Source organism: Camelina sativa, chromosome 16, assembly GCF_030686135.1.
Source record: "Camelina sativa cultivar CO46 ecotype springtype chromosome 16, ASM3068613v1".
NCBI lineage: Eukaryota > Viridiplantae > Streptophyta > Magnoliopsida > Brassicales > Brassicaceae > Camelina > Camelina sativa.
The window spans coordinates 22,084,646-22,104,314 of record NC_141895.1 but is presented as its reverse complement, the minus strand read 5'-3'; the positions used below and the strand labels follow the sequence as shown (position 1 = coordinate 22,104,314).

General features: G+C 38.0%; 2 protein-coding genes and 1 pseudogene across 6 annotated transcripts; 2 read left to right on the top strand and 1 right to left on the bottom strand.

Moving 5' to 3' along the window:
• The first annotated feature begins 259 nt into the window (after positions 1 to 259).
• LOC109129526 (lectin-like protein At1g53080) lies at positions 260 to 10,269 on the top strand (annotated as a pseudogene).
• A 2,525-nt stretch (positions 10,270 to 12,794) lies between these two features.
• On the top strand, positions 12,795 to 15,587 carry LOC104751220 (protein SPA1-RELATED 4-like). Of its 5 annotated transcripts, none has more exons than XM_087492065.1 (6): positions 12,825 to 12,957; positions 13,175 to 13,233; positions 13,381 to 13,870; positions 13,959 to 14,116; positions 14,204 to 15,144; positions 15,263 to 15,587. In XM_087492065.1, the coding sequence occupies exons 3-6, from the start codon at positions 13,598 to 13,600 to the stop codon at positions 15,499 to 15,501; spliced, it is 1,611 nt and encodes a 536-aa protein (XP_087348191.1). In that variant the 5' UTR covers positions 12,825 to 12,957; positions 13,175 to 13,233; positions 13,381 to 13,597; the 3' UTR covers positions 15,502 to 15,587. The 5 variants fall into 5 exon arrangements, with proteins under 5 accessions (XP_087348190.1, XP_087348193.1, XP_087348191.1 ...); XM_087492066.1 differs by lacking the exon at positions 12,825 to 12,957 and adding an exon at positions 12,982 to 13,092; XM_087492068.1 differs by lacking the exon at positions 12,825 to 12,957 and adding an exon at positions 12,993 to 13,092 and having other exon boundaries at positions 13,948 to 14,116.
• Positions 15,588 to 16,137: 550 nt separating this feature from the next.
• Positions 16,138 to 16,542, bottom strand: LOC147925833 (uncharacterized). The gene has a single exon (XM_087492789.1). It carries the CDS (start codon positions 16,540 to 16,542, stop codon positions 16,138 to 16,140), a length of 405 nt encoding a protein of 134 aa, XP_087348915.1.
• Positions 16,543 to 19,669: the final 3,127 nt, after the last annotated feature.

Genomic DNA, 19,669 nt, shown 5'->3' with positions numbered 1-19,669 from the left:
TAGTTGCACCACCGACGTTATGTTAAAACTGATGTGTGTTGGACATGATTGAAACTACTAAATAAATATTTAGTGCTAAACAGAATAATCAACTAGAAATAAAATTAATGAGTCTTTTTATGTGTCCGAGTTGACGCTATCTAAATTAACCACTAGTACTAAATGTTTGAAAAGTCAAAGTGGATGTCTCTTGCCACCCTATATATATAATACACACCACCTTCCCTAATTACCATAATATACCAAAATCAAACACAAGTACACAAAACTCATAATGCAAATGAAAAAATTATGTTTTATTGCTCTGTTCATAGCTTTGTTAAGCTCTGAAACCATCTCCGCCGTCAAATTCAACTTCAACCATTTCGACGGAACAAATCTAGTCTTCATCGGATATGCCGAGCTAGGACCAGCAACCGATGGCATGAGCCGATCCGGAGCTCTCTCCATGACCCGTGACAATATTCCATTCTCACATGTTCAGGCCTATACACAGATCCAATCCCATTCAAACCATCCAACAACACTTCTTCTTCTGTTTACTCTTTCAAAACATCTTTCACATTCTCCATCACTCCTCGTCGGTCAAACCCTAACAACCTCGGTCATGGTCTCGCCTTCATCGTTATCCCAACCGTAAACTACGACAAAGACTCAACCCATGGCTTCCTCGGTCTAGTTAACAGTACGACCAATGGCAATCCTAATAACCATCTCTTTGCCGTAGAGTTTGATGTCTTCCAAGATAAACGTTTTGGCGATATTAATGATAACCATGTTGGTATTAATATCAACTCTGTTAACTCAATGGTTTCTGAGAAAGCTGAAGAAACAGAGGTATGTACGAGTTACAAGCTGTCGCGAAGTGTACCTGAAGGACTTCAGACAAAGCGGGAAAGTGTTAAGTTGATCCGCCAGCACAACACCTTGAAGACAGTACGATGCATCGAGCGTGGAGATGTTAAGCATGGGCGAAAAGGTGTAAGGCTAAAAAGGTGTTCGTTGGAAGCTACAAGCAAGTGAAGTGTTGAAGTCAACATAATGATGAGGTTTCTCCTATGACTCATTGGACAAAGAGAGGCTCTTGAAGGACATGGTGCATAAAAGGATTTGATGGATAAAGAAGAGTATGGTGAAGATTTTTGCTGTCTATAAAAGAGAAGCAATTCACATCCTTGTTCGGTTACCACTTTTATAGAGAGAAAAGTGTGTGTGTTTAGATCTAAGCAAGAAGAATAATATTGCTTGAGGGTTTCATAGGTGAGTGAATAAAGAGTGAGCATAGCTGTTGCTGTGCAGGTAAGGTTGGGTAGATTAGGATTGTTTCAGTGGCAAACCAGCTGTTGTGGTGTTGCATAAATATGATCAAACAAGCTTGTAAGATAGTTGTTTGAGAAATTCTTAATAAAGCTCAGTTTACTGACCCTGGTGTTCCTGTAGTAGTATTCAAGGTTCTAGTTATTTCATTTGGTATCAGAGAGGGAAACCGATCTAAGACTGTCGTCTCTACATAGGTTAGATCCTAAGTTATGGAACCAAATACTGATGGTACGGGTACAAGTAAGAACATCATGTTGGATACTCAGAGATATGGGTATTGGAGAATGACACAACTCATCAGAGGCCAAGGAGAAGATGCATGGACAGCTGTAGAAGAAGGATGGGAACCTCCGTTTGATACAACAGAAGATGGAGTTAAATTTCCAAAACCTAAAGCCAGATGGACGATTGATGAGAAGAATCTGTCAAAATTCAATGCAAGAGCCATGAATGCCACTTTCTCTGGTGTGGATGAAGATGAGTTCAAACTCATTCAAGGATGCAAGTCTGCAAAACAAGCCTGGGATATTCTCCAACAATCTCATGAAGGAACGTCAAGTGTTAAGAGAACGAGACTTGATATGTTAGCTACTCAGTTTGAGTGTCTGAAGATGGCTCGAGATGAAACAATAGTGAAGTTTAGCTCAAAGCTTAGTGCCATAGCAAATGAAGCTGAAGTACTTGGAAAGACCTACAAGGATCAAAAACTGGTGAAGAAACTGTTGAGGTGTCTTCCAGCCAAATTTGCTGTTCACAAGGCTGTAATGAGGGTAGCTGGGAACACTGAGTCAATGACTTTTACTGAATTGGTCAGGTTACTAAAATCTGAAGAAATGGAAGCTGATGAAGACAAAGTCAAACCATCTAAAAGCATTGCATTTCAGGCCGATCAAAAACCTGATCAGTTTCAAGAAATCAAAGATAGCATGTCCTTGTTAGCCATAAATTTTAGTAAAGCTTTAAAAGAGGTTGAGAGAAATAACAACATAGACACACGACGTTGGAGTAATACAGAAGGAGACAAACCAGGTGGTAGATCATCAAAACCAGATGCTGACTATTCTGGTAAGAGAAAGGAGATTCAGTGCTATGAATGTGGAGGTTATGGTCATATCAAACCTGAATGTCCTGTAACCAAACAGAAAGAGTTGTAGTGTCTTAGAGTGCAAAATGGGACATAAAAAATTTGAATGTCCTAACAAAACCAAGTTAAAGGAGAAATCCTTGTTGAGCTTCAGTGACTCTGAGTCTAATGAGGAAGGGGAAGAACTGCTCAACTTTGTTGCTTTTATAGTCAGTGGAGATAATGTTCAGATAGGTGCTGAGTCTGATTCAGAGAGTGACGAAGAAATCAATCCCAAGGAGGAATACAGAATTTTGTATGACAGTTGGGTACAACTAAGCAAGGATAAGCTTAAGCTTATTTAAGAAAAGCTTACTCTGGGATCTAAACTTGAATCAGCCTATGAAGATACAACGGAAAAGGTCAATTACACTCAACTCAAGTCTACTGATCAAACAACTGAAGGACTTCTTCAGAAACTGAGCAACCTTCAAGAAGAGTATTACAAAGAAAAGGGAAGAGCCACAATACTTGAAAAGGAATTGAATGAGAAACACAAGCAGATCAGGATGCTGAACAGTGGAACCAAGGAAATAGACAAGATTATGTCCATAGGAAGAATAAATGCCACACACAGAGGTCTAGGGTATCAAGGAAATATTGGAACCTCAAGTGATCTGACAGTTCAACCTGTGAACTTCGTGAGTGCCAATCACTTAGAAAAGGAAGTAGATATATCTACTGATTTGGAGAACGAAATTTCGGTGATAAAGAGATCAGAGAAAAGGCAGAATAATCCTTTGAAGGACCATCACATGAGGGTCATAAGGAGAAGAACTTATGGGTGTGATCATTGTGGTGGCAATCATCAAAGAGAACACTGTTACAGTTTCAGGAAGAAGATCATTCTGTTGTGGAATCTCAATAAGTGTTACTTGGAGTCAGAGAAGTTCTGCTCTGTGTGGATCTCAAAGAAAGACTTGTACAGTAATATGCTTACAGAAAGATCAAATTTCAACCTAATGAAGACGTATGAAGAGGATGATGAGATCTACATAAGATGCAATCTCAAGGCTTCCACTGTTGTTTCTGGTGAAGACACAACCGAAAATATCAGCTTAAGATGTAATCTAATCTTGATAAAACTTGAAGAGGATGACGAATAAGCCAATGTAGCATACACATCTACAGGTTCATCTGAAGTCAACTCTTGGTACTTTAATAGTGGATGCTCAAGAAATATGACAGGAGATCAATCAGCATTAAACGAATTTACACCTATTTTAGGTGGAAAAATCACTTTTGGTGATGGAGGAAAAGGTCAAATCAAAGGAAAATGGGTGATTGACAGATTCAACCAACCTCAACTGGCGAAAGTGTACTTTGTTGATGGACTTCGTGCAAATCTAATCAGCATAAGCTAGTTATGTGATGATGGACTTAAAGTCACATTCACAAAAACGGAATGCGATGCATGTGATGAAAATGGAAAAAAAGTTCTAGCTGGAGTTCGTTCAGGAAACAACTGTTATATGTGGAAAGAGTCAGAGATGTGTCTATCCGCTACAGTCTCTAAACTTGATCTATGGCATCGACGGCTTGGTCACATCAACACTCATAGTATAGTCAAGATAGTGAAGGCTAACGTTATCAGAGGTATACCAAAGCTCGATGGAAAATCTGATGCAGTTTGCGATGCTTGCAGTAAAGGAAAACAAATCAAGGTACAACACAAGAAAGTCGCTGATATTGGTTCAAAACGGATTCTGGAGTTAATACACATGGATCTTATGGGGTCAGTACAAACTGAAAGTTTGAATGGAAAAAGGTACACCTTTGTACTTGTTGATGATTTTTCTAGGTTCATTTGGGTCAGATTTTTAAAAAATCAGAAGCTGTTGAGAGCTACAAGATACTGGCTCTGCAACTTCAGACTGAAAAGGGACCTATAGTTCAAATCAGAAGTGACCACGGTGGTGAGTTCCAGAATGAAGAATTTGAGCAATTCTGCAACTCTCAAGGGATACGACATCAATACTCTGCACCAAGGACACCACAACAAAATGGGATTGTTGAAAGAAATAACATAACTCTTCAAGAAATGGCAAGAGCCATGATTCACAGAAACAATGTGTCACCAAGGTTTTGGGCTGAAGCGATAAACACTGCTTGTTAGATCATCAATCGTGTCTATGTGAAACCAAACACCAACACAACTCCTTACGAAATTTGGAAAGGGAAAACTCCGAATCAGTGCTACTTCCACACGTTTGGGTGTATTTGTTACATTTTGAATGATAAAGATCACCTGGGTAAGTTTGACTCAAGGAGTGATGAAGGTATTTTTCTGGGATATGCTACAAACAGTATGGCTTACATGGTATACAACAAACGTCTCAAGAGAGTTGAAGAATCTGTTAATATTGTATTTGATGATAGATCACCTACTCAAGAATTCTCTGTAGCTCAGGATGATGAAGATCTGTCAACTCTTGATCTAGAGAAAGTTGAAAAGGATCAGGAAGAAGAAACAAGGGTTACTCAAGGACCATCTGTGGATTCAAGGTAAACCATCTTTCCAAGTTCCTCAGAATCACTCAGAATCGGATGTGATTGACAACCTAGAAGGTCAAAGACAAATAAGAGGAGTTCAGATCAACTTCCGAGAAATGTTACAACATTCTTGTTTTGTCTCAACACTGGAACCATCTGACATCTTTGCAGCCTTAGATGATGAGTTTTGGTTTACTGCGTGTCATGAAGAGATTAATCAGTTTGTTAGGCATGATGTGTGGGATCTTGTTCCAAGACCTCCGCAAGTTAATGTTATTGATACTAAGTGGATCTTCAAGAACAAGATTGATGAGGATGAAAATGTTACACGAAATCGAGCAAGATTAGTTGCTCAAGGTTACTCTCAAGTTGAAGGAGTTGATTTTGATGAAACCTTTGCTCATGTAGCACGTCTTGAATCCATTCGTTTACTTCTGGGGATGGCATATCTTCTGAACATTAAGATGTTTCAAATGGATGTGAAGAGTGCATTTCTAAATGGGATCATCCAAGAAGAAGTGTATGTCACTCAGCCAAACGGTTTTGAAGACCCAAAATTTCCGAATCAAGTGTACAAACTCAAGAAGGCTCTGTATGGATTGAAGCAAGCACCACGAGCATGGTATGAACGTTTCACTGTGTTCCTTCTTGAAAATGGGTTTAAAAGAGGCATTGTAGACAAGACTCTGTTTATCTATGAAGAAGGTTCAAACATCCTCATTGTTCAGATCTATGTGGATGATATTGTGTTTGGAAGTACTAATCCTAAACTTATGATGACCTTTGTCAAAGGAATGACTAAGGAATTTGAGATGAGCATGGTTGGCGAGATGAACTACTTTCTGGGATTACAAATAAAACAAAGTGATAGTGGGATTCACATCTCTCAATCAACATATGCAAGGAGCTTAATTCAAAGATTTGGAATGCAAATGAGCAAGTCAGCCAGGACCCCTATGAGCTCAACGACAAAGTTGTCGAAGGATTCAACTAGTTAAAAGGTTGATGAAAAGCTCTACAGAGCTATGATTTGAAGTCTTCTCTATCTCACTGCTACTCGGCCCGATTTGTGCTTCAGTGTTGGTGTATGTGCTCGGTATCAAGCTGATTCAAGGTTGTCTCATCTGAATGCTATCAAAAGGATCATCAAATATGTCAAGGGAACAACTGATCGAGGTCTGTTTTACTCTAAGCAAACTAACTCGAATCTTGCAGGTTTTTGTGATTCTGATTGGGCAGGAAGTCTTGATGATCGACGAAGCACATCTGGAGGTTGTTTCTTCCTTGGGAATAATCTCATCGCCTGGCACAGCAAGAAGCAAAGTTGTGTGACTATGTCTACTGCAGAGGCTAAATACATTGCCATGGGGAATTGCTGTACTCAGCTCATGTGGATGAAACAAATGTTGTCTGATTATGGTATTGTATCCTCAACCCTCTTAGTTTATTGTGATAATGAAAGTGAAATCAATATCTCAAAGAACCCTGTTCAACACTCTCGCACTAAGCACATAGACATTAGACATCACTTTATCCGTGAACTGGTTGAAAACAAGGTAGTTGAGATCTCTCATGTGTCCTCAGATAAACAACTTGCTGATATTTTTACCAAACCCTTGAATTTGAACACTTTCGCACATCTTCAAACTTCAATTGGGTTGTGTGATCACTAATGTGTTTATATGTCTGAGCCTCATGTTGTAGGTTCCCTGTACAGGTTTGCACAGCTCTTTGTTTCACCTTTTATCTATGTATAATTTAAAACCTCTGTTTTGGCAAGTCTTTCCAGAAAAACAGCTGCTCATCATGCTCTCCCTACAACGTTTCCAAAAAGGATGGATGAAGCATAAAAAAAAAAAAAAACTCAAAAGTGTATAAGTCAGCTGGAAAGGGGTTGATATTCTTTTATTTTCTCCTTTGAATTCAAAAAAAAAAAAAAAAAGGTACAACTCTGTGTATATCTGTATCTATGTCTTTTCTTCATTACATCAAACCATCAACCCCCCTCGCCATGAATTTGGCTTCACATCATGAGGATCTGTTCCGGTTGAGTATGATGAGTGTAGTCTAGTCTGTTGAGATCATTGAGTATGTTGTACATCTCCTTGAGCTAAACAGCTGCTAGTTTTTCATCTACTAAAATCACAGCAGCTGTGCAACCCTTTACTTGGGAATCTGTCTGTTTGACCTCAGCCATAGGACTCAGGTGTGGTATCCTCATCCTTTTGATTGTATATTGTATGTGTTATTTTGTCAGACATTTATCATATATATATATATATATGTATATGTACTAAACAAAAAAAAAAAAAAAAAAAAAAAACCAAAAACTTTTCGCTTTGTCTGAGGATGTCCTTGATGAGATTTCACATTTCTTATTATCACAGTTTTTATGGTTAAACATTGATATCAAAGAATGTGTTTTTTATCTCATTATGTTGTGTGTGTGTAAGCACTGTTGCAGTTATGTGAGTTTTGGTTTTGTGTTTGGGCCCAGTTTGTCGGATTGTCCTGAAAATCTTTTCAGGCCCATGAACGTATCTCACTTATTTGTTAAGTGTCGCAGGTGGCTATTTAAATGGGAGACTTTCCTAACCCTAATTCAGTTCTCCTTTGTGCCGCGTTTGCTTTGTCTCTTTGTCTTCCCTCTAAACCTATTTTCACTACCAGATCGTGTCTTTTCTTTGCTCATGGACCACCAAAATCCTTCCTCGGATCTTGGTGTTGAAGATCTAACACCTACTGCTGACAATTCTTCCGCTGCTCCTGTTCCAAAAACAGAACCTGGAGTCTCTCGCTCTAAGAAGACCAAGCGTCAACCTTTTGCTCTTCCTCCATCCAAACGCTCGTGCTCTCGCGCCTCCGGCTTTAAAGGGAAGACTAAACCTCCGTCAGCTCCCACTCGTCGTGTGCCTCGCCGTGGTTCCACTCGCTCCTCTCCCCGTGATGATCTTGAGGATGTCATTGACGTTTCGACTCACCCTACAGAGGATTTTACTGAGGTTCCCCCACCGACGTTTTTCTCTCGCTATGTTGCCAACCGTCGTCTCACTGCCATTCGGGATCGCAACTACCCTGAACTGAAACTCCCATCCTCCGACCCCTACTTATCTTAGTTCATCTCTGAAGTCTCCATACGTTGCTTTCAGACAATCTCGGATCGCTCATTCAATGAGATGGGGTTTCTTGCTCCGGATGTTCCTCACGGTGGTGATGCTTACAAAATCTTGTCTGATTTTGGTCTCCTGCCCACGATTACTGAAGTGGACTCGTTCGTTGGTAATATTGTGAAGGAGTTCTAGGCGAATCTTGCTGAAGCTGACACAGAAGGGCTTGACACCCTCAAGGTCTTTGTTCGTGGATCCATGTATGAATTCTCTCCGTCTATCATCAATACCATGTATCAGCTTCCCAATGACCCCTACCCTCTCAATGCGACTCAGATCCAAGTTCATGACAGTCTCGATGACATTGTCACTCTCCTCACTGATGGTCGGATTTGTGCGTGGGATCTTCGCAGCAAAAAGGAGATGGGAGATACAGTGGACATGCTTCAGAAGATTTGCTGCCAGAACTGGATGCCAACCATGAACCTAAGCTTTATGTCCGCTGAACGGTCTACACTTCTGTTCACGATTCTCAAAGGTCATCAGTTTAACTTTGGGAAGTTGATCTTTGATGAGATATGTTCCTACAGCTCTGTTGTTGCGAATGCCTCTTCCAATGTTCGTCTCATGTTTCCAAATCTCATCGATCAGCTCATGCGCTTCCAACGCATTGTTCCTGCTCTCTCCGGTGATGTTACCTCTTCTGCACCTGCTAAGTTCAAGATTGAACCGAAGGAGGTTTTGTCTGCTCAGGCTCCGCTCACGCTTCTATCCGACATTCGCCACTTGCATGACTTCACCAAACTCATGATGGAACATCTTGCAGGTAAGTCTCTCCCCTCTTCCACTTACTCTGCTCATTTATCTTTAGTTTTTATATGAGTCTGTGCACTCAAGCAGGGGGAGATTACCTTGATATCGTTTATTCTAAGGGTGAGGGCGATCCAGAAGATGAGGAAGATGGTGATGAAACCGAGAGTGGCTGAAAAAGTTAGTGTATGCTCGTATGTAGGGGGAGTAGTATAAGTAGGAGTAGGACTTATCAGTTGGTTTTTAGTCTGAAACTCTAACGGTTATGTATTGGATCTATGGCTGCAGAACTCTTTTCCAGTTGTTCTTCAGTTGCTTTTTATTCGGTTATGTATTGAACTCTTTGTTTCACGAAAGTATTTAAGTCATCTTGATGATACTTGGTTTAGTTTCTCCTTTGTCTCCTTGTTCTGCACACTAACTTGTTACATGAAGCTTGAGGCACACACTCAAATAAAAAGGGGGAGATTGAGGAAATAGAGGATCTGTACGAGTTACAAGCTGTCGCGAAGTGTATCTGAAGGACTTCAGATGAAGCGGGAAAGTGTTACGTTGATCCGCCAGCACAACACCTTGAAGACAATGCGATGCATCGAGCGTGGAGATGTTAAGCATGGGCGAAAAAGGTGTCAGGCTAAAAAGGTGTTCGTTGGAAGCTACAAGCAAGTGGAGTGTTGAAGTCAACATAATGATGAGGTTTCTCCTATGACTCATTGGACAAAGAGAGGCTCTTGAAGGACATGGTGCATAGGAGGATTTGCTGGATAAAGAAGAGTATGGTGAAGATTGTTGCTGTCTATAAAAGAGAAGCAACACATCCTTGTTCGGTTACCACTTTTATAGAGAGAAAAGTGTGTGTGTTTAGATCTAAGCAAGAAGAATAATATTGATTGAGGGTTTCATTGGTGAGTGAATAAAGAGTGAGCATAGCTGTTGTTGTGCAGGTAAGGTTGGGTAAATTAGGATTGTTTCAGTGGCAAACCAGTTGTTGTGGTGTTGCATAAATCTGATCAAACAAGCTTGTAAGATAGTTGTTTGAGAAATTCTTAATAAAACTCAGTTTACTGATTTCCTGGTGTTCCTGTAGTAGTATTCAAGGTTCTAGTTATTTCAAAAGCTGGGTATTGGGTTCAGACAAGAAACGGAGGGAAGAATCAATGGTTGTTTAAGGAAGTGAAGCTAAGTAGTGGAGATAACTACAAGGCTTGGATCGAGTACAAGAACAGTAAAGTTACTGTTACGCTTGCACCTGCACATTTAAAGAAACCAAAGAGGGCATTGATCGAAACACAAGTTGATCTCTCGGAGGTTGTTCTTGAGTCAATGTATACCGGTTTCGCCGGTTCGATGGGTCGTGGCATCGAGCGCCACGACATTTGGAGCTGGAGTTTTGAGAATACCGCCAAAATCAATTAATTTTGTTTGGTTTTTGATTTTATTTTACATTGGTCTTGTTTGGTTTGATTTGTGTGTTTGTCTTTTTGTTATCTTTGTCACTGGTTTAACAATTATTCTATTTTTCTCCTGAATTTATTCAAATGTGGTTTACTGGTATATACAAAATCAAATTGAAATTTATCGATTAAAATTAAATTTATTAATTTTCATCTTAATATAAGATATAAAAAAGTATATATGTCTGGTCGAACCGGTTTGATCTAGTCTAACATAAAATTATGTTGATTTTGTATATTGATCGGCTGCCACATTTGCTCATTAGGAAAACAAAATGAAAAACCTAAACACCCTGGCCACGGTCTCGTTTTTGTCTTCTTTCGTTCTCATAACTACGAAAAAACAAAAACAGACGCCGGTATCAGTTTTCTTAACGAAAGTAACAAAAGTTATAAACTTATAATAGATCTTGATTGTTTCAGACGCTTTCTGCGTTTGTACATGTTTGCCTGTAATGTACCTTTTTCTTTTTTTTTGTCATAAAATATGTTTGCATAATGCAAAGAAACTTAAAAAAGTACTCATTTCGTTATTTGTTGGTTTATCATGATTTATGTCAAACAATACAAAAGGTTGCAATTAATTTAACGAGTTCTACTTACACATTCTTTCATCTTTATATCGTTGCTCTTGATAGGTAACCCCAACAACCATCTCATTCTCCTCGCTGCCGAGTTCTTCCACATCTTCGAAGACAAGTTTGCTGATGTGATCCAGTGGTTTTTGAGAAAGCCGTGAAGATGTATTGAATGGCTGAAGTAGTGTCTCTGTGATTCAAGACGTGATACATGATTGTTGTTGTTTTATGTGCGTGAGAAGTTTCTAGAAGGTTTGAGAAGGCAATATTGAAGCACGGTTTGAGGATGAATTGAAGAGGAAAACTACTATTTATTTGGTTGATTAAATTGGAGTTTTACAAGGAAAAGGAAAATAGCAAAAAGGAAAAAGTCATTTTCTTATGGAATTTGGAAATCTTCTTCTATGGTGATTAGGAAGTCTTTGTGGATATATAAGGAGGTGTTGGGCACGTCCTAGAGAAGTAAGAGAGCTGAGGCATAAAGATAAATCCTAGGGAGCTTTTTGTGTTTGTGTGCGGCTTAGTTTCGCGGTTTAGTGTTTGGGTTGTTCAAGCTTCTTTGTTCGTTGGTGTGATGTGTGTGTGAAGGTTGTTCAAGAGAGTTGAAGATTTGAAGTCTAGGTTCATGGGGAGTTTAGCCCAAAGTTAGGTTATCTTGGTTTGAATCTAGGCTCGGTGTGTGTTTAGTTAAGGATAGAGATTTATCCTTAAGATTTCATGTTATAGAACTGTTCTAGTGGAATTGAAATCTAGACGTGGCGGGGAGTAAGAAAAACCAAACCTCGTTAACAAAGCTCTTGTGTTATTTACTTTCTGCACTTTATTATTGTCTCATCGGCATTTACAAGCCGGTTATATATTAGATTAAAGACTATAATTGGGAAAGTAAAGCGGTGACTATTTAAGGAAATGAAATTGAGTAGTGGTGTGTGGAGATAAATACAAAGTTTAGATTGAGTACAAGGGCTAAGGCTATTGTCACGGTCGCACAGAAAACGTCAAGAATCTTAAAAGGCCTTTTTATTGAAATTGCCAATCTGGACTGGTCTATGTAAAGTTCTCATCGGACCGGTTTGGCCGGGTCAACAGTTGGGTGCTGAGCCTCACAACATATTGAGCTTAAGGTTCAGAACTAATACTCCGCTTCACTTCGGTTTAGTTTAGTTAAGCTTTAATAGCTTCTTTTCTAATCCGTAGTTTTAGTGATGAAGTCGAAGTTAGTATGCAGCTTACCTTAAAATCAGTCATAACTCATAAGACTTAATTATATAAATACTTGTTCTAACGTGTTTTCTTAAATAAGATAAAAAACTATCATGAAAGGGAAGAAATATAATCTATCACCGTTGCTCTTTGGTCGTATAAAACGGAGAGCTGCTACGTTATCTAATCAGTAATCATAGGAATAGTAAACACACGTGGCGTGTCCGGACGCATGTGGTTTTGTAATTTAGCTTTGTAGAGAGAGTTGTCGACTTGTCTCAATCCACTCCATGGAAATAGAAACTCCCCCTATACATTCTCTCTTCCCTTCACCAAAACCAATAATACATACAACAAACCATTTTGTTTTTCCAACTAGTACAATCATCATTTCTAGGTACAAATTTTGTAAGGCTTCTTCAATACCATTGCTTAAAATTCCTAATATAGCCTTACAAAAACGTATCTAATAATATACTATAGATTTGGACTACAATTTTGGCTTTTGACCCTATTGTTTGCATATATTTACATAGTTTGCCCAAAACCAAACATACGAAGAAAAAGGTTTACGCTTTACGTTCGTTCGTTGTTGTTGTGATTCCTAGGTCGTCGTTTCACCACGTTGCTTGCGTGGAAAGAGAAGTGACGATTAGCAAACAAAAAAGCTAAAATAAAATAAAATAAAAAGCAATAAAACCATCAGTGTGAAGTAAAAATCGTAGGCCCAAAAATAGATTTTTGTGCTTTTACCGAGAATTTAATTATATGAATCTCTCTACGAACTGTGTGTGTTGTGTGGTGTGTGTTTGGGTGATGTGTGGTTCTGAAAAAAGATCATTTTCTTCGGTGCCTCTTAGTCCTCTCAAGTACTTACTTCTTCTTCTTATTATCTTCTTCTTCCCTTTTGCTTTTTTCTTTTTATTGCCTTCTCTCTATATAGAGAGTTTAGTGGTGTACAACCTTACTCGTGTTTGTCTCTTTTATTATATGTAATCACAAAGGTTGCATTTTTATATCTGGTTTTGGTGTTTTCTGTCAAAGGGTCTTTTAAAAATCTTAACTTTTTTTTCGATTCTCTCTTAGGGTTCTTTTGGGATGGGATCATAATGAAGTATTGGAGGATCCAGAGGAGTTGTCTTTTGGTAATTTCTTTTGGTGGATGATTTTAAAATCAAATGATGAAGGGTTCTTCAGAATCTAATTCCAGAGGATTAAACAATAACACCTCTGGTGTTTCAGAGTTTTTTTACGGATGGTTCTAAGTCTTTGTCTCACATTGATTATGTCAGAGGCTTAGTTGGTTCACACAAAGACGATAACTTGGGACTTGTTGATGTGAGAGCCTTGGAATGTGAAGATGTTAGCTTGCGTCAGTGGTTAGACAATCAAGACCGATCCGTTGATGCGTTTGAGTGTTTTCACGTTTTCAGACAAATCGTTGAGATTGTCAATGCAGCTCACTCTCAAGGCATTGTTGTCCACAATGTTAGGCCTTCTTGTTTCGTTATGTCTTCGTTTAACCATGTCTCCTTTATCGAATCCGCTTCTTGTTCGGATTCCGGTTCTGATGAGGAGATTACAACAAAGTCTCGAGAGGTTGGGAGCTCGAGTCTATCAGAAAGACGAAGCAATAGATCAGAAGGAGCAGAGAAGCAACCTTTCCCTATGAAACAGATATTAGCGATGGAGATGAGTTGGTATACGAGTCCTGAAGAAGATAATGGTTCTCCGAGTACTTGTGCTTCTGATGTTTACCGTCTTGGTGTTCTTCTCTTTGAGGTTTGTGCGTGAGAAGATTGATTTATATGTTCTTAGCTGCTTTGTTTTCTTGAGAATACTGATTTGATGAATGTTAGTTGATGTGCAGCTATTTTGCCCTGTCTCGTCACGAGAAGAGAAGTCAAGAACTATGTCCAGTTTAAGACATCGTGTTCTTCCACCTCAGATACTGCTCAATTTTCCTAAAGAAGCTTCCTTTTGCTTGTGGTTACTGCATCCTGAGCCTAGCTATAGACCATCGATGAGGTGATTGATTCTCTCTTTGATGTTTTAATTTCATTAGGAAAAGTTTTGTGCTTTTTAATATTATTGGCTTCTTTGTGACTGATGCAGTGAGTTGCTACAAAGTGAGTTTATCAACGAACCTAGAGAGAACTTGGAAGAACGTGAAGCTGCCATGGAGCTAAAGGATGGAATCGAGGAACAGGAGTTATTGCTAGAGTTCTTGTTTCTGATTCAACAGAGAAAACAAGAAGCTGCAGACAAAGTGAGGGATACAATATCGCTTCTTTCTTCTGATATTGATCAAGTCGTAAAGCGACAGTTGGTTTTACGGCAAAAAGGGAGTGACATTCGTTCATTCTTAGCCTCAAGAAAACGGATTAGACAAGGAGTTGAGACCACTGCAGCAGAGGAAGAAAATGATGATAATACCATTGATGATACTCTAGAAAGCACACTTCTTGAAAGCTCACGGTTAATGAGGAATTTAAAGAAACTGGAATCAGTGTACTTTGCTACGCGATACAGACAAATCAAGGCTGCTGCCGCTGCTGAAAAGCCAATGGCTAGATATTATTCTACGTTGAGTAGTAGTGGTAGAAGTTCAGTGAGCAGCCCGGCACAACCACCTAAAGATCCTATCAATGAGTCTAGACAGGGCGGGTGGATCGATCCATTCCTCGAGGGTTTGTGCAAGTACTTATCTTTTAGTAAGCTACAAGTTAAAGCGGATTTGAAGCAAGGAGATTTGATGAACTCGTCTAACCTTGTTTGCGCAATTGGTTTTGACCGTGATGGAGAGTTTTTTGCCACGGCTGGCGTCAACAAGAAAATCAAGATATTTGAATGTGAGTCAATAATAAAAGATGGTCGGGACATTCATTACCCGGTTGTGGAACTTGTTAGCCGGTCTAAGCTTAGTGGTATATGTTGGAACAGTTACATTAAGAGCCAAATCGCATCAAGTAACTTTGAAGGCGTGGTTCAGGGAAGTTCAAGATTGAAAATAAGTTACTTGAAGCCAATCGGATTCACAAGAACGGCACCGTTTGGTAGGCTTTACAGATTAGTATTGGTCTTTTTACCATTGCTGCTAGCTACTTGTTTCTCGACCAGCTATATCAAAACTATTTGCGAGAAATTTTAAGTGTTATTGGTGTTATCTTGCAGGCAGTCAAAGCTGTACAACAAGTGGGAGTAATTGTTGCTGCGATGTCTGTGAAAGTTGCATCTCTACACAATTCTTATCATATGGTACCAAAAGAATTCTGGGCGTAGCAGCAAGTTTTATATTATATATATTAGATATTTTGGAAGAGACGGTGTATCAAATTTGGACATTCGAGTTCAAAAACAAGCTTATACCGTTATATATAAATGATACTTGGGTAATGGTAGTCATAGCTTAGTTGCAGAGGACTTGAAATCCTTGTGTCATACGATAATGATAATTCAGTAATGGTAGACATAGCTTAGTAATAGCTTAGTTATCAAATTGGTTTTTGATTTATGGTTTAAATGCTCGGTTATCCTAAACCGGCCTACTGATTGTGACACCCACTTTTTTGACGTTCGCATGCTATTTAATGGGCCTTGGCCTTTTTGATCCGGAGTTCCGGACGATAGCGAAAGATGCAAAACGTTGATATATATCTTTTTATTTGTCTTTGTTCACGGTATTGAAACTCCCCTGTTTTGCCTTTGTTCCCACTTTGAACCGCGAAGCCAACCGCATCTACCCGTTCTTCTTTGTTGCCTTTCATCTCGCACCACTCGTTGATAAACTTGAGACAGTTTAAACATTGGCTCCATGTTTGCTAGTGTGGAGTGTATTCCGCCAAAACGAACATCATCCAAGCCCATCAAAAATTGATGTGTTTGTTCTTCATCTCTTTCTTGTTCAAGTTGTGCAGCAAGCTCACCACACAAACACGACTTCAAGGGCTTGTAAACCGCTAGCTCATCCCACATCTTCTTTAGTCTCCCAAAATAAATCATCACACTATCTCCTTGCTGTTTGCAATTAGCCAACTCTGATTTCCAATTCATGCACTCTCGGTCCATTCCCAAAACTGCAACCTCAAATCTTTCCATAATGTGTGTGCATCATCCACCATCGAAATCATCGTTCTCAACGTCGGTTCGACCGTAATCATCAGCCATGCCACTATCATTGAATCAACAACCTTCCACTGCTCAATTTCTTCAGCCACAACCGGTTTCTCCAAAGTCCCATCGATAAAACCCAACTTTCGTTTAGTACGCAAAGCATTCCGCACATGCTTAGACCAATCTTCATAGTTATCTCCTTTCAATTGCACCATGGTAATCAAGCTACCAGGTCCTTCAGACGGATGCAAGTAAAGAGGCGAGGATGTTGAGATTCCAGACACCCTCACAATCTCCTTACCTTTCCCTTCACTAGTCGCAATCTTCTTTGTTTTTGTCATGATCGAAACCGTTCTAAAAAAACTAGCTATCAGAGTTTTGGATCTAGGATGGCTCTGATACCATGTAAAGATAGGAATAGAACGGCTTGCCCTTATTATTAGGATGATACAAAGTATATATGCACAAGCGTGAAAACCCTAGGGTATTAGACAAATAAAGAAACCTAAATACAATGTAATATTTACAAATCAACCCCATAATATTGTGCACGATTTTTTTTAACTTTTTTTTCCTGTTACTGAGTTAAGTACATTTTAGTGTACAGTCACACACATATATATATACTACAGATTAAACTCAATAAAAAAGAGCAATATCGATCGCATTATCTTTTTTTTTTCTTTCTTAAACGGTATTATAGTTATCCTTCTATACTTGAGGAGGTATATGATTTCTCTTATGCAAGGCTTAAATGAATGATGGATGATTAGTACTCAGGAAGCTTTAAGAGCACCTCGCGAATCGCGATTTATGATATAGGTGAGTGAGACTAGGGTCAACGGGTCCAGGTCGATGATTTGTTGTGGTTCGACGAAGACGTAAACTTTAGATAGACGTTCCCGTGCGTTGTCTTTCTGACAGAATTTATATATATATGTAGTATGTACTATTGTTTGGTCACCATGTATTCATTTATCTTACATAAATAACTTTCTTATGCCGCCGTTATGCCACACGTACGAACCAAATGTAAAACCATATTAGGTGTGTAAAATCACCCGAACAAATTTTGGCTGCTCAAATCATAGTTAACGACACTGAAAGCCAAATCCAAATACATCGATGAACATAATAGTCGGACTTCGTATGAAATATATGCAACTTAATCTAGTAAATGATAAAGCTTCTTGTATATAATTAGATATATGAAGAAATCGGATCATAATTTTGTTTTTTCGACGTATCGGTTTTGATAATTAAATTGATTTTGAAAGAAAAACCATTCCTGGATATGTGTATTGACGTCCTAAATTCCTAAACTACCAATTTAAATATATATATATATATATATATAGTTCTCAAAAGATTAGCTAGACTTTACATTTTTCATCAATGGTTTAACGTTTTCTTAACAAAAGTAACAAAAAAAAAGGATTAAAGAAGAAAAAGTGATAGGTGGGGAAGTGGTCCCCAACACCAAAAAAATGTGTGGCTGGCACCCAATTGGAATGCACCAAATTGTTTTATTAACTCCCAAAAATAAAATAAAAACAAATAAAGAGACTATAAAAGATTGTTTCTTTTCTGATTGGATAACCATGACGTAGCATGCGTCACCAAGATACTCTTAATTCGCTCGTTGCAAACGAATGTTTATTACGGTTTTTTTTTTTTTAACCTTTTAATCTCTTTGCTTTTTGGCCTATTAAACTCTTCTTCACACACACGCAAGGTTTTATTATTATTATTACGTAAACGTATTTTTACATTCATAGCGTTAATCACCTCTTACTTTTTGTTTTGAGGGTTTTAATATTATATTAAAATTTATACTCAAACAAAGTTCTAATCTTCTATAACCTTTAAGCAAGACTTAAATAGCGAATTTACTTATTTTTTTTCCTTTTCATTCAATAGTGTTACGCCAAATTAAATACTCGAATATTCATCTTAAAGCTTTTGGCTAATTTGGCTTTTTACATAATGAATCAACAGGAGGGTTGAGTGGTGACGTGTATATTCTATCAAAACTGATCTTTTAGCAAAGACCAAATCTCAAGCCGCTCAAAAAATTGAATTGTTGGCCAACTACTATTCAGCATTTATCATTCTCCAATAGTTTTTCCTCCATTTCCTATATTCAGATACATCTCCTTTACTAAATTATTTAAAGTGTCATTGTCATTGTTGCAAAAAAGTAGATAACTTATTTAAGTGTTCATACGACATTTGAAGGGGGGATGTATATGAAAATCAATGTATTAGTGTTTACTTTTTTTTTTTTTTACAGTATCCCTCTCATTCAAGTAAACAAAATTCAAAATTAAATATTCTTATATATATATATTTTGAATTATTACATAAAAATCAATTTTCAGCAAATAACCATATATATACAATGTTGGAAAACAATTGCAGACTTCCCATGAGAAGTTACCTATAGTGTGTGTAACGTCTAGAAATAAATCATAAATGTAGCGTTTTCTGAACCTCACAATCGTGTGGACACTATACAGTCAATGTAAAATATTAAATATAAAGTGGATGTAGGTCGACCATTGGCTTTGAGGCTCACAGCTCACTCCTCACTCCGTCCAAGGGGATACAATGATTGACATAAATCATACATGCATACGTGTGGTCTTCCATCTTTTGACATAATATATCTCTAATTGCATCCACTATATAAATGAATTAATATTTCTAATTATATAGATGATAGTAAGTTGAATGATCGACGAGATAATCGTGTCTCGCGCAGAGCAATTACTGTATTTTAGAAAATTGAACGAAAAGAGAGTTTCCTCAAAAAAGGAATATATAATCGGTTATGTTACCGTTGTCTCCTACAAAAATTAAGACCGTCAAATTAAACCAAGAAAACATCAGACATAGGTCGGTTTCCTTGACTAATACTGGTATATAACTAAAAATACTTATGTTTACCAGACTAATACTAAAAATACTTAAATAGTTTAAACTCATTAACTAGTTGAGATCACCTGCACATTATTATTAGTTATTACGTGGTTCACCGGACACTACATTATACAACTAATCACGTGCATAATAGAGATATATTTTTAAGGCGGGAATATTCAGTTAAATTCTCATTTGTCTTCCATAGAATTGACAACTTAACAATAAGCCATTTCTTGTCATTCTCAATATAGAAAGTTATTGGTCTTAATTGCTGTGACATTAATGGTTGGTTATCCTTTATGCCCAAAAGAGATACTAAGATCCAAACGGTAATACTATTTCTATTTTTTTTTTAATAAAAAATACAGTAAAAAAAGGAACCAAAAGCCTTGTGATATATTGTTTGGAAAATTGGACAAATATTCTCTGTTAGTGCTTCATTACAAAGCTTTTATTTAGAGCATTTTCCAACTCATTTCTTAATTTTTAACTCTATTTTGGAGTAACTCCATTTTAGAGAAGAGTTTTCGCCAACTTATTTCT

What these genes read in the sequence shown, in the direction of transcription:
- LOC104751220 (XM_087492064.1), top strand. Translation starts at nt 13,598, where the DNA reads ATGTCTTCGTTTAACCATGTCTCCTTTATCGAATCCGCTTCTTGTTCG. An exon ending in AGCTATAGACCATCGATGAG is followed by an intron (nt 14,117 to 14,203) that starts GTGATTGATTCT and finishes TGACTGATGCAG; the next exon opens with TGAGTTGCTACAAAGTGAGT. An exon ending in CACAAGAACGGCACCGTTTG is followed by an intron (nt 15,145 to 15,262) that starts GTAGGCTTTACA and finishes GTTATCTTGCAG; the next exon opens with GCAGTCAAAGCTGTACAACA.
- LOC147925833 (XM_087492789.1), bottom strand. Translation starts at nt 16,542, where the DNA reads ATGACAAAAACAAAGAAGATTGCGACTAGTGAAGGGAAAGGTAAGGAG.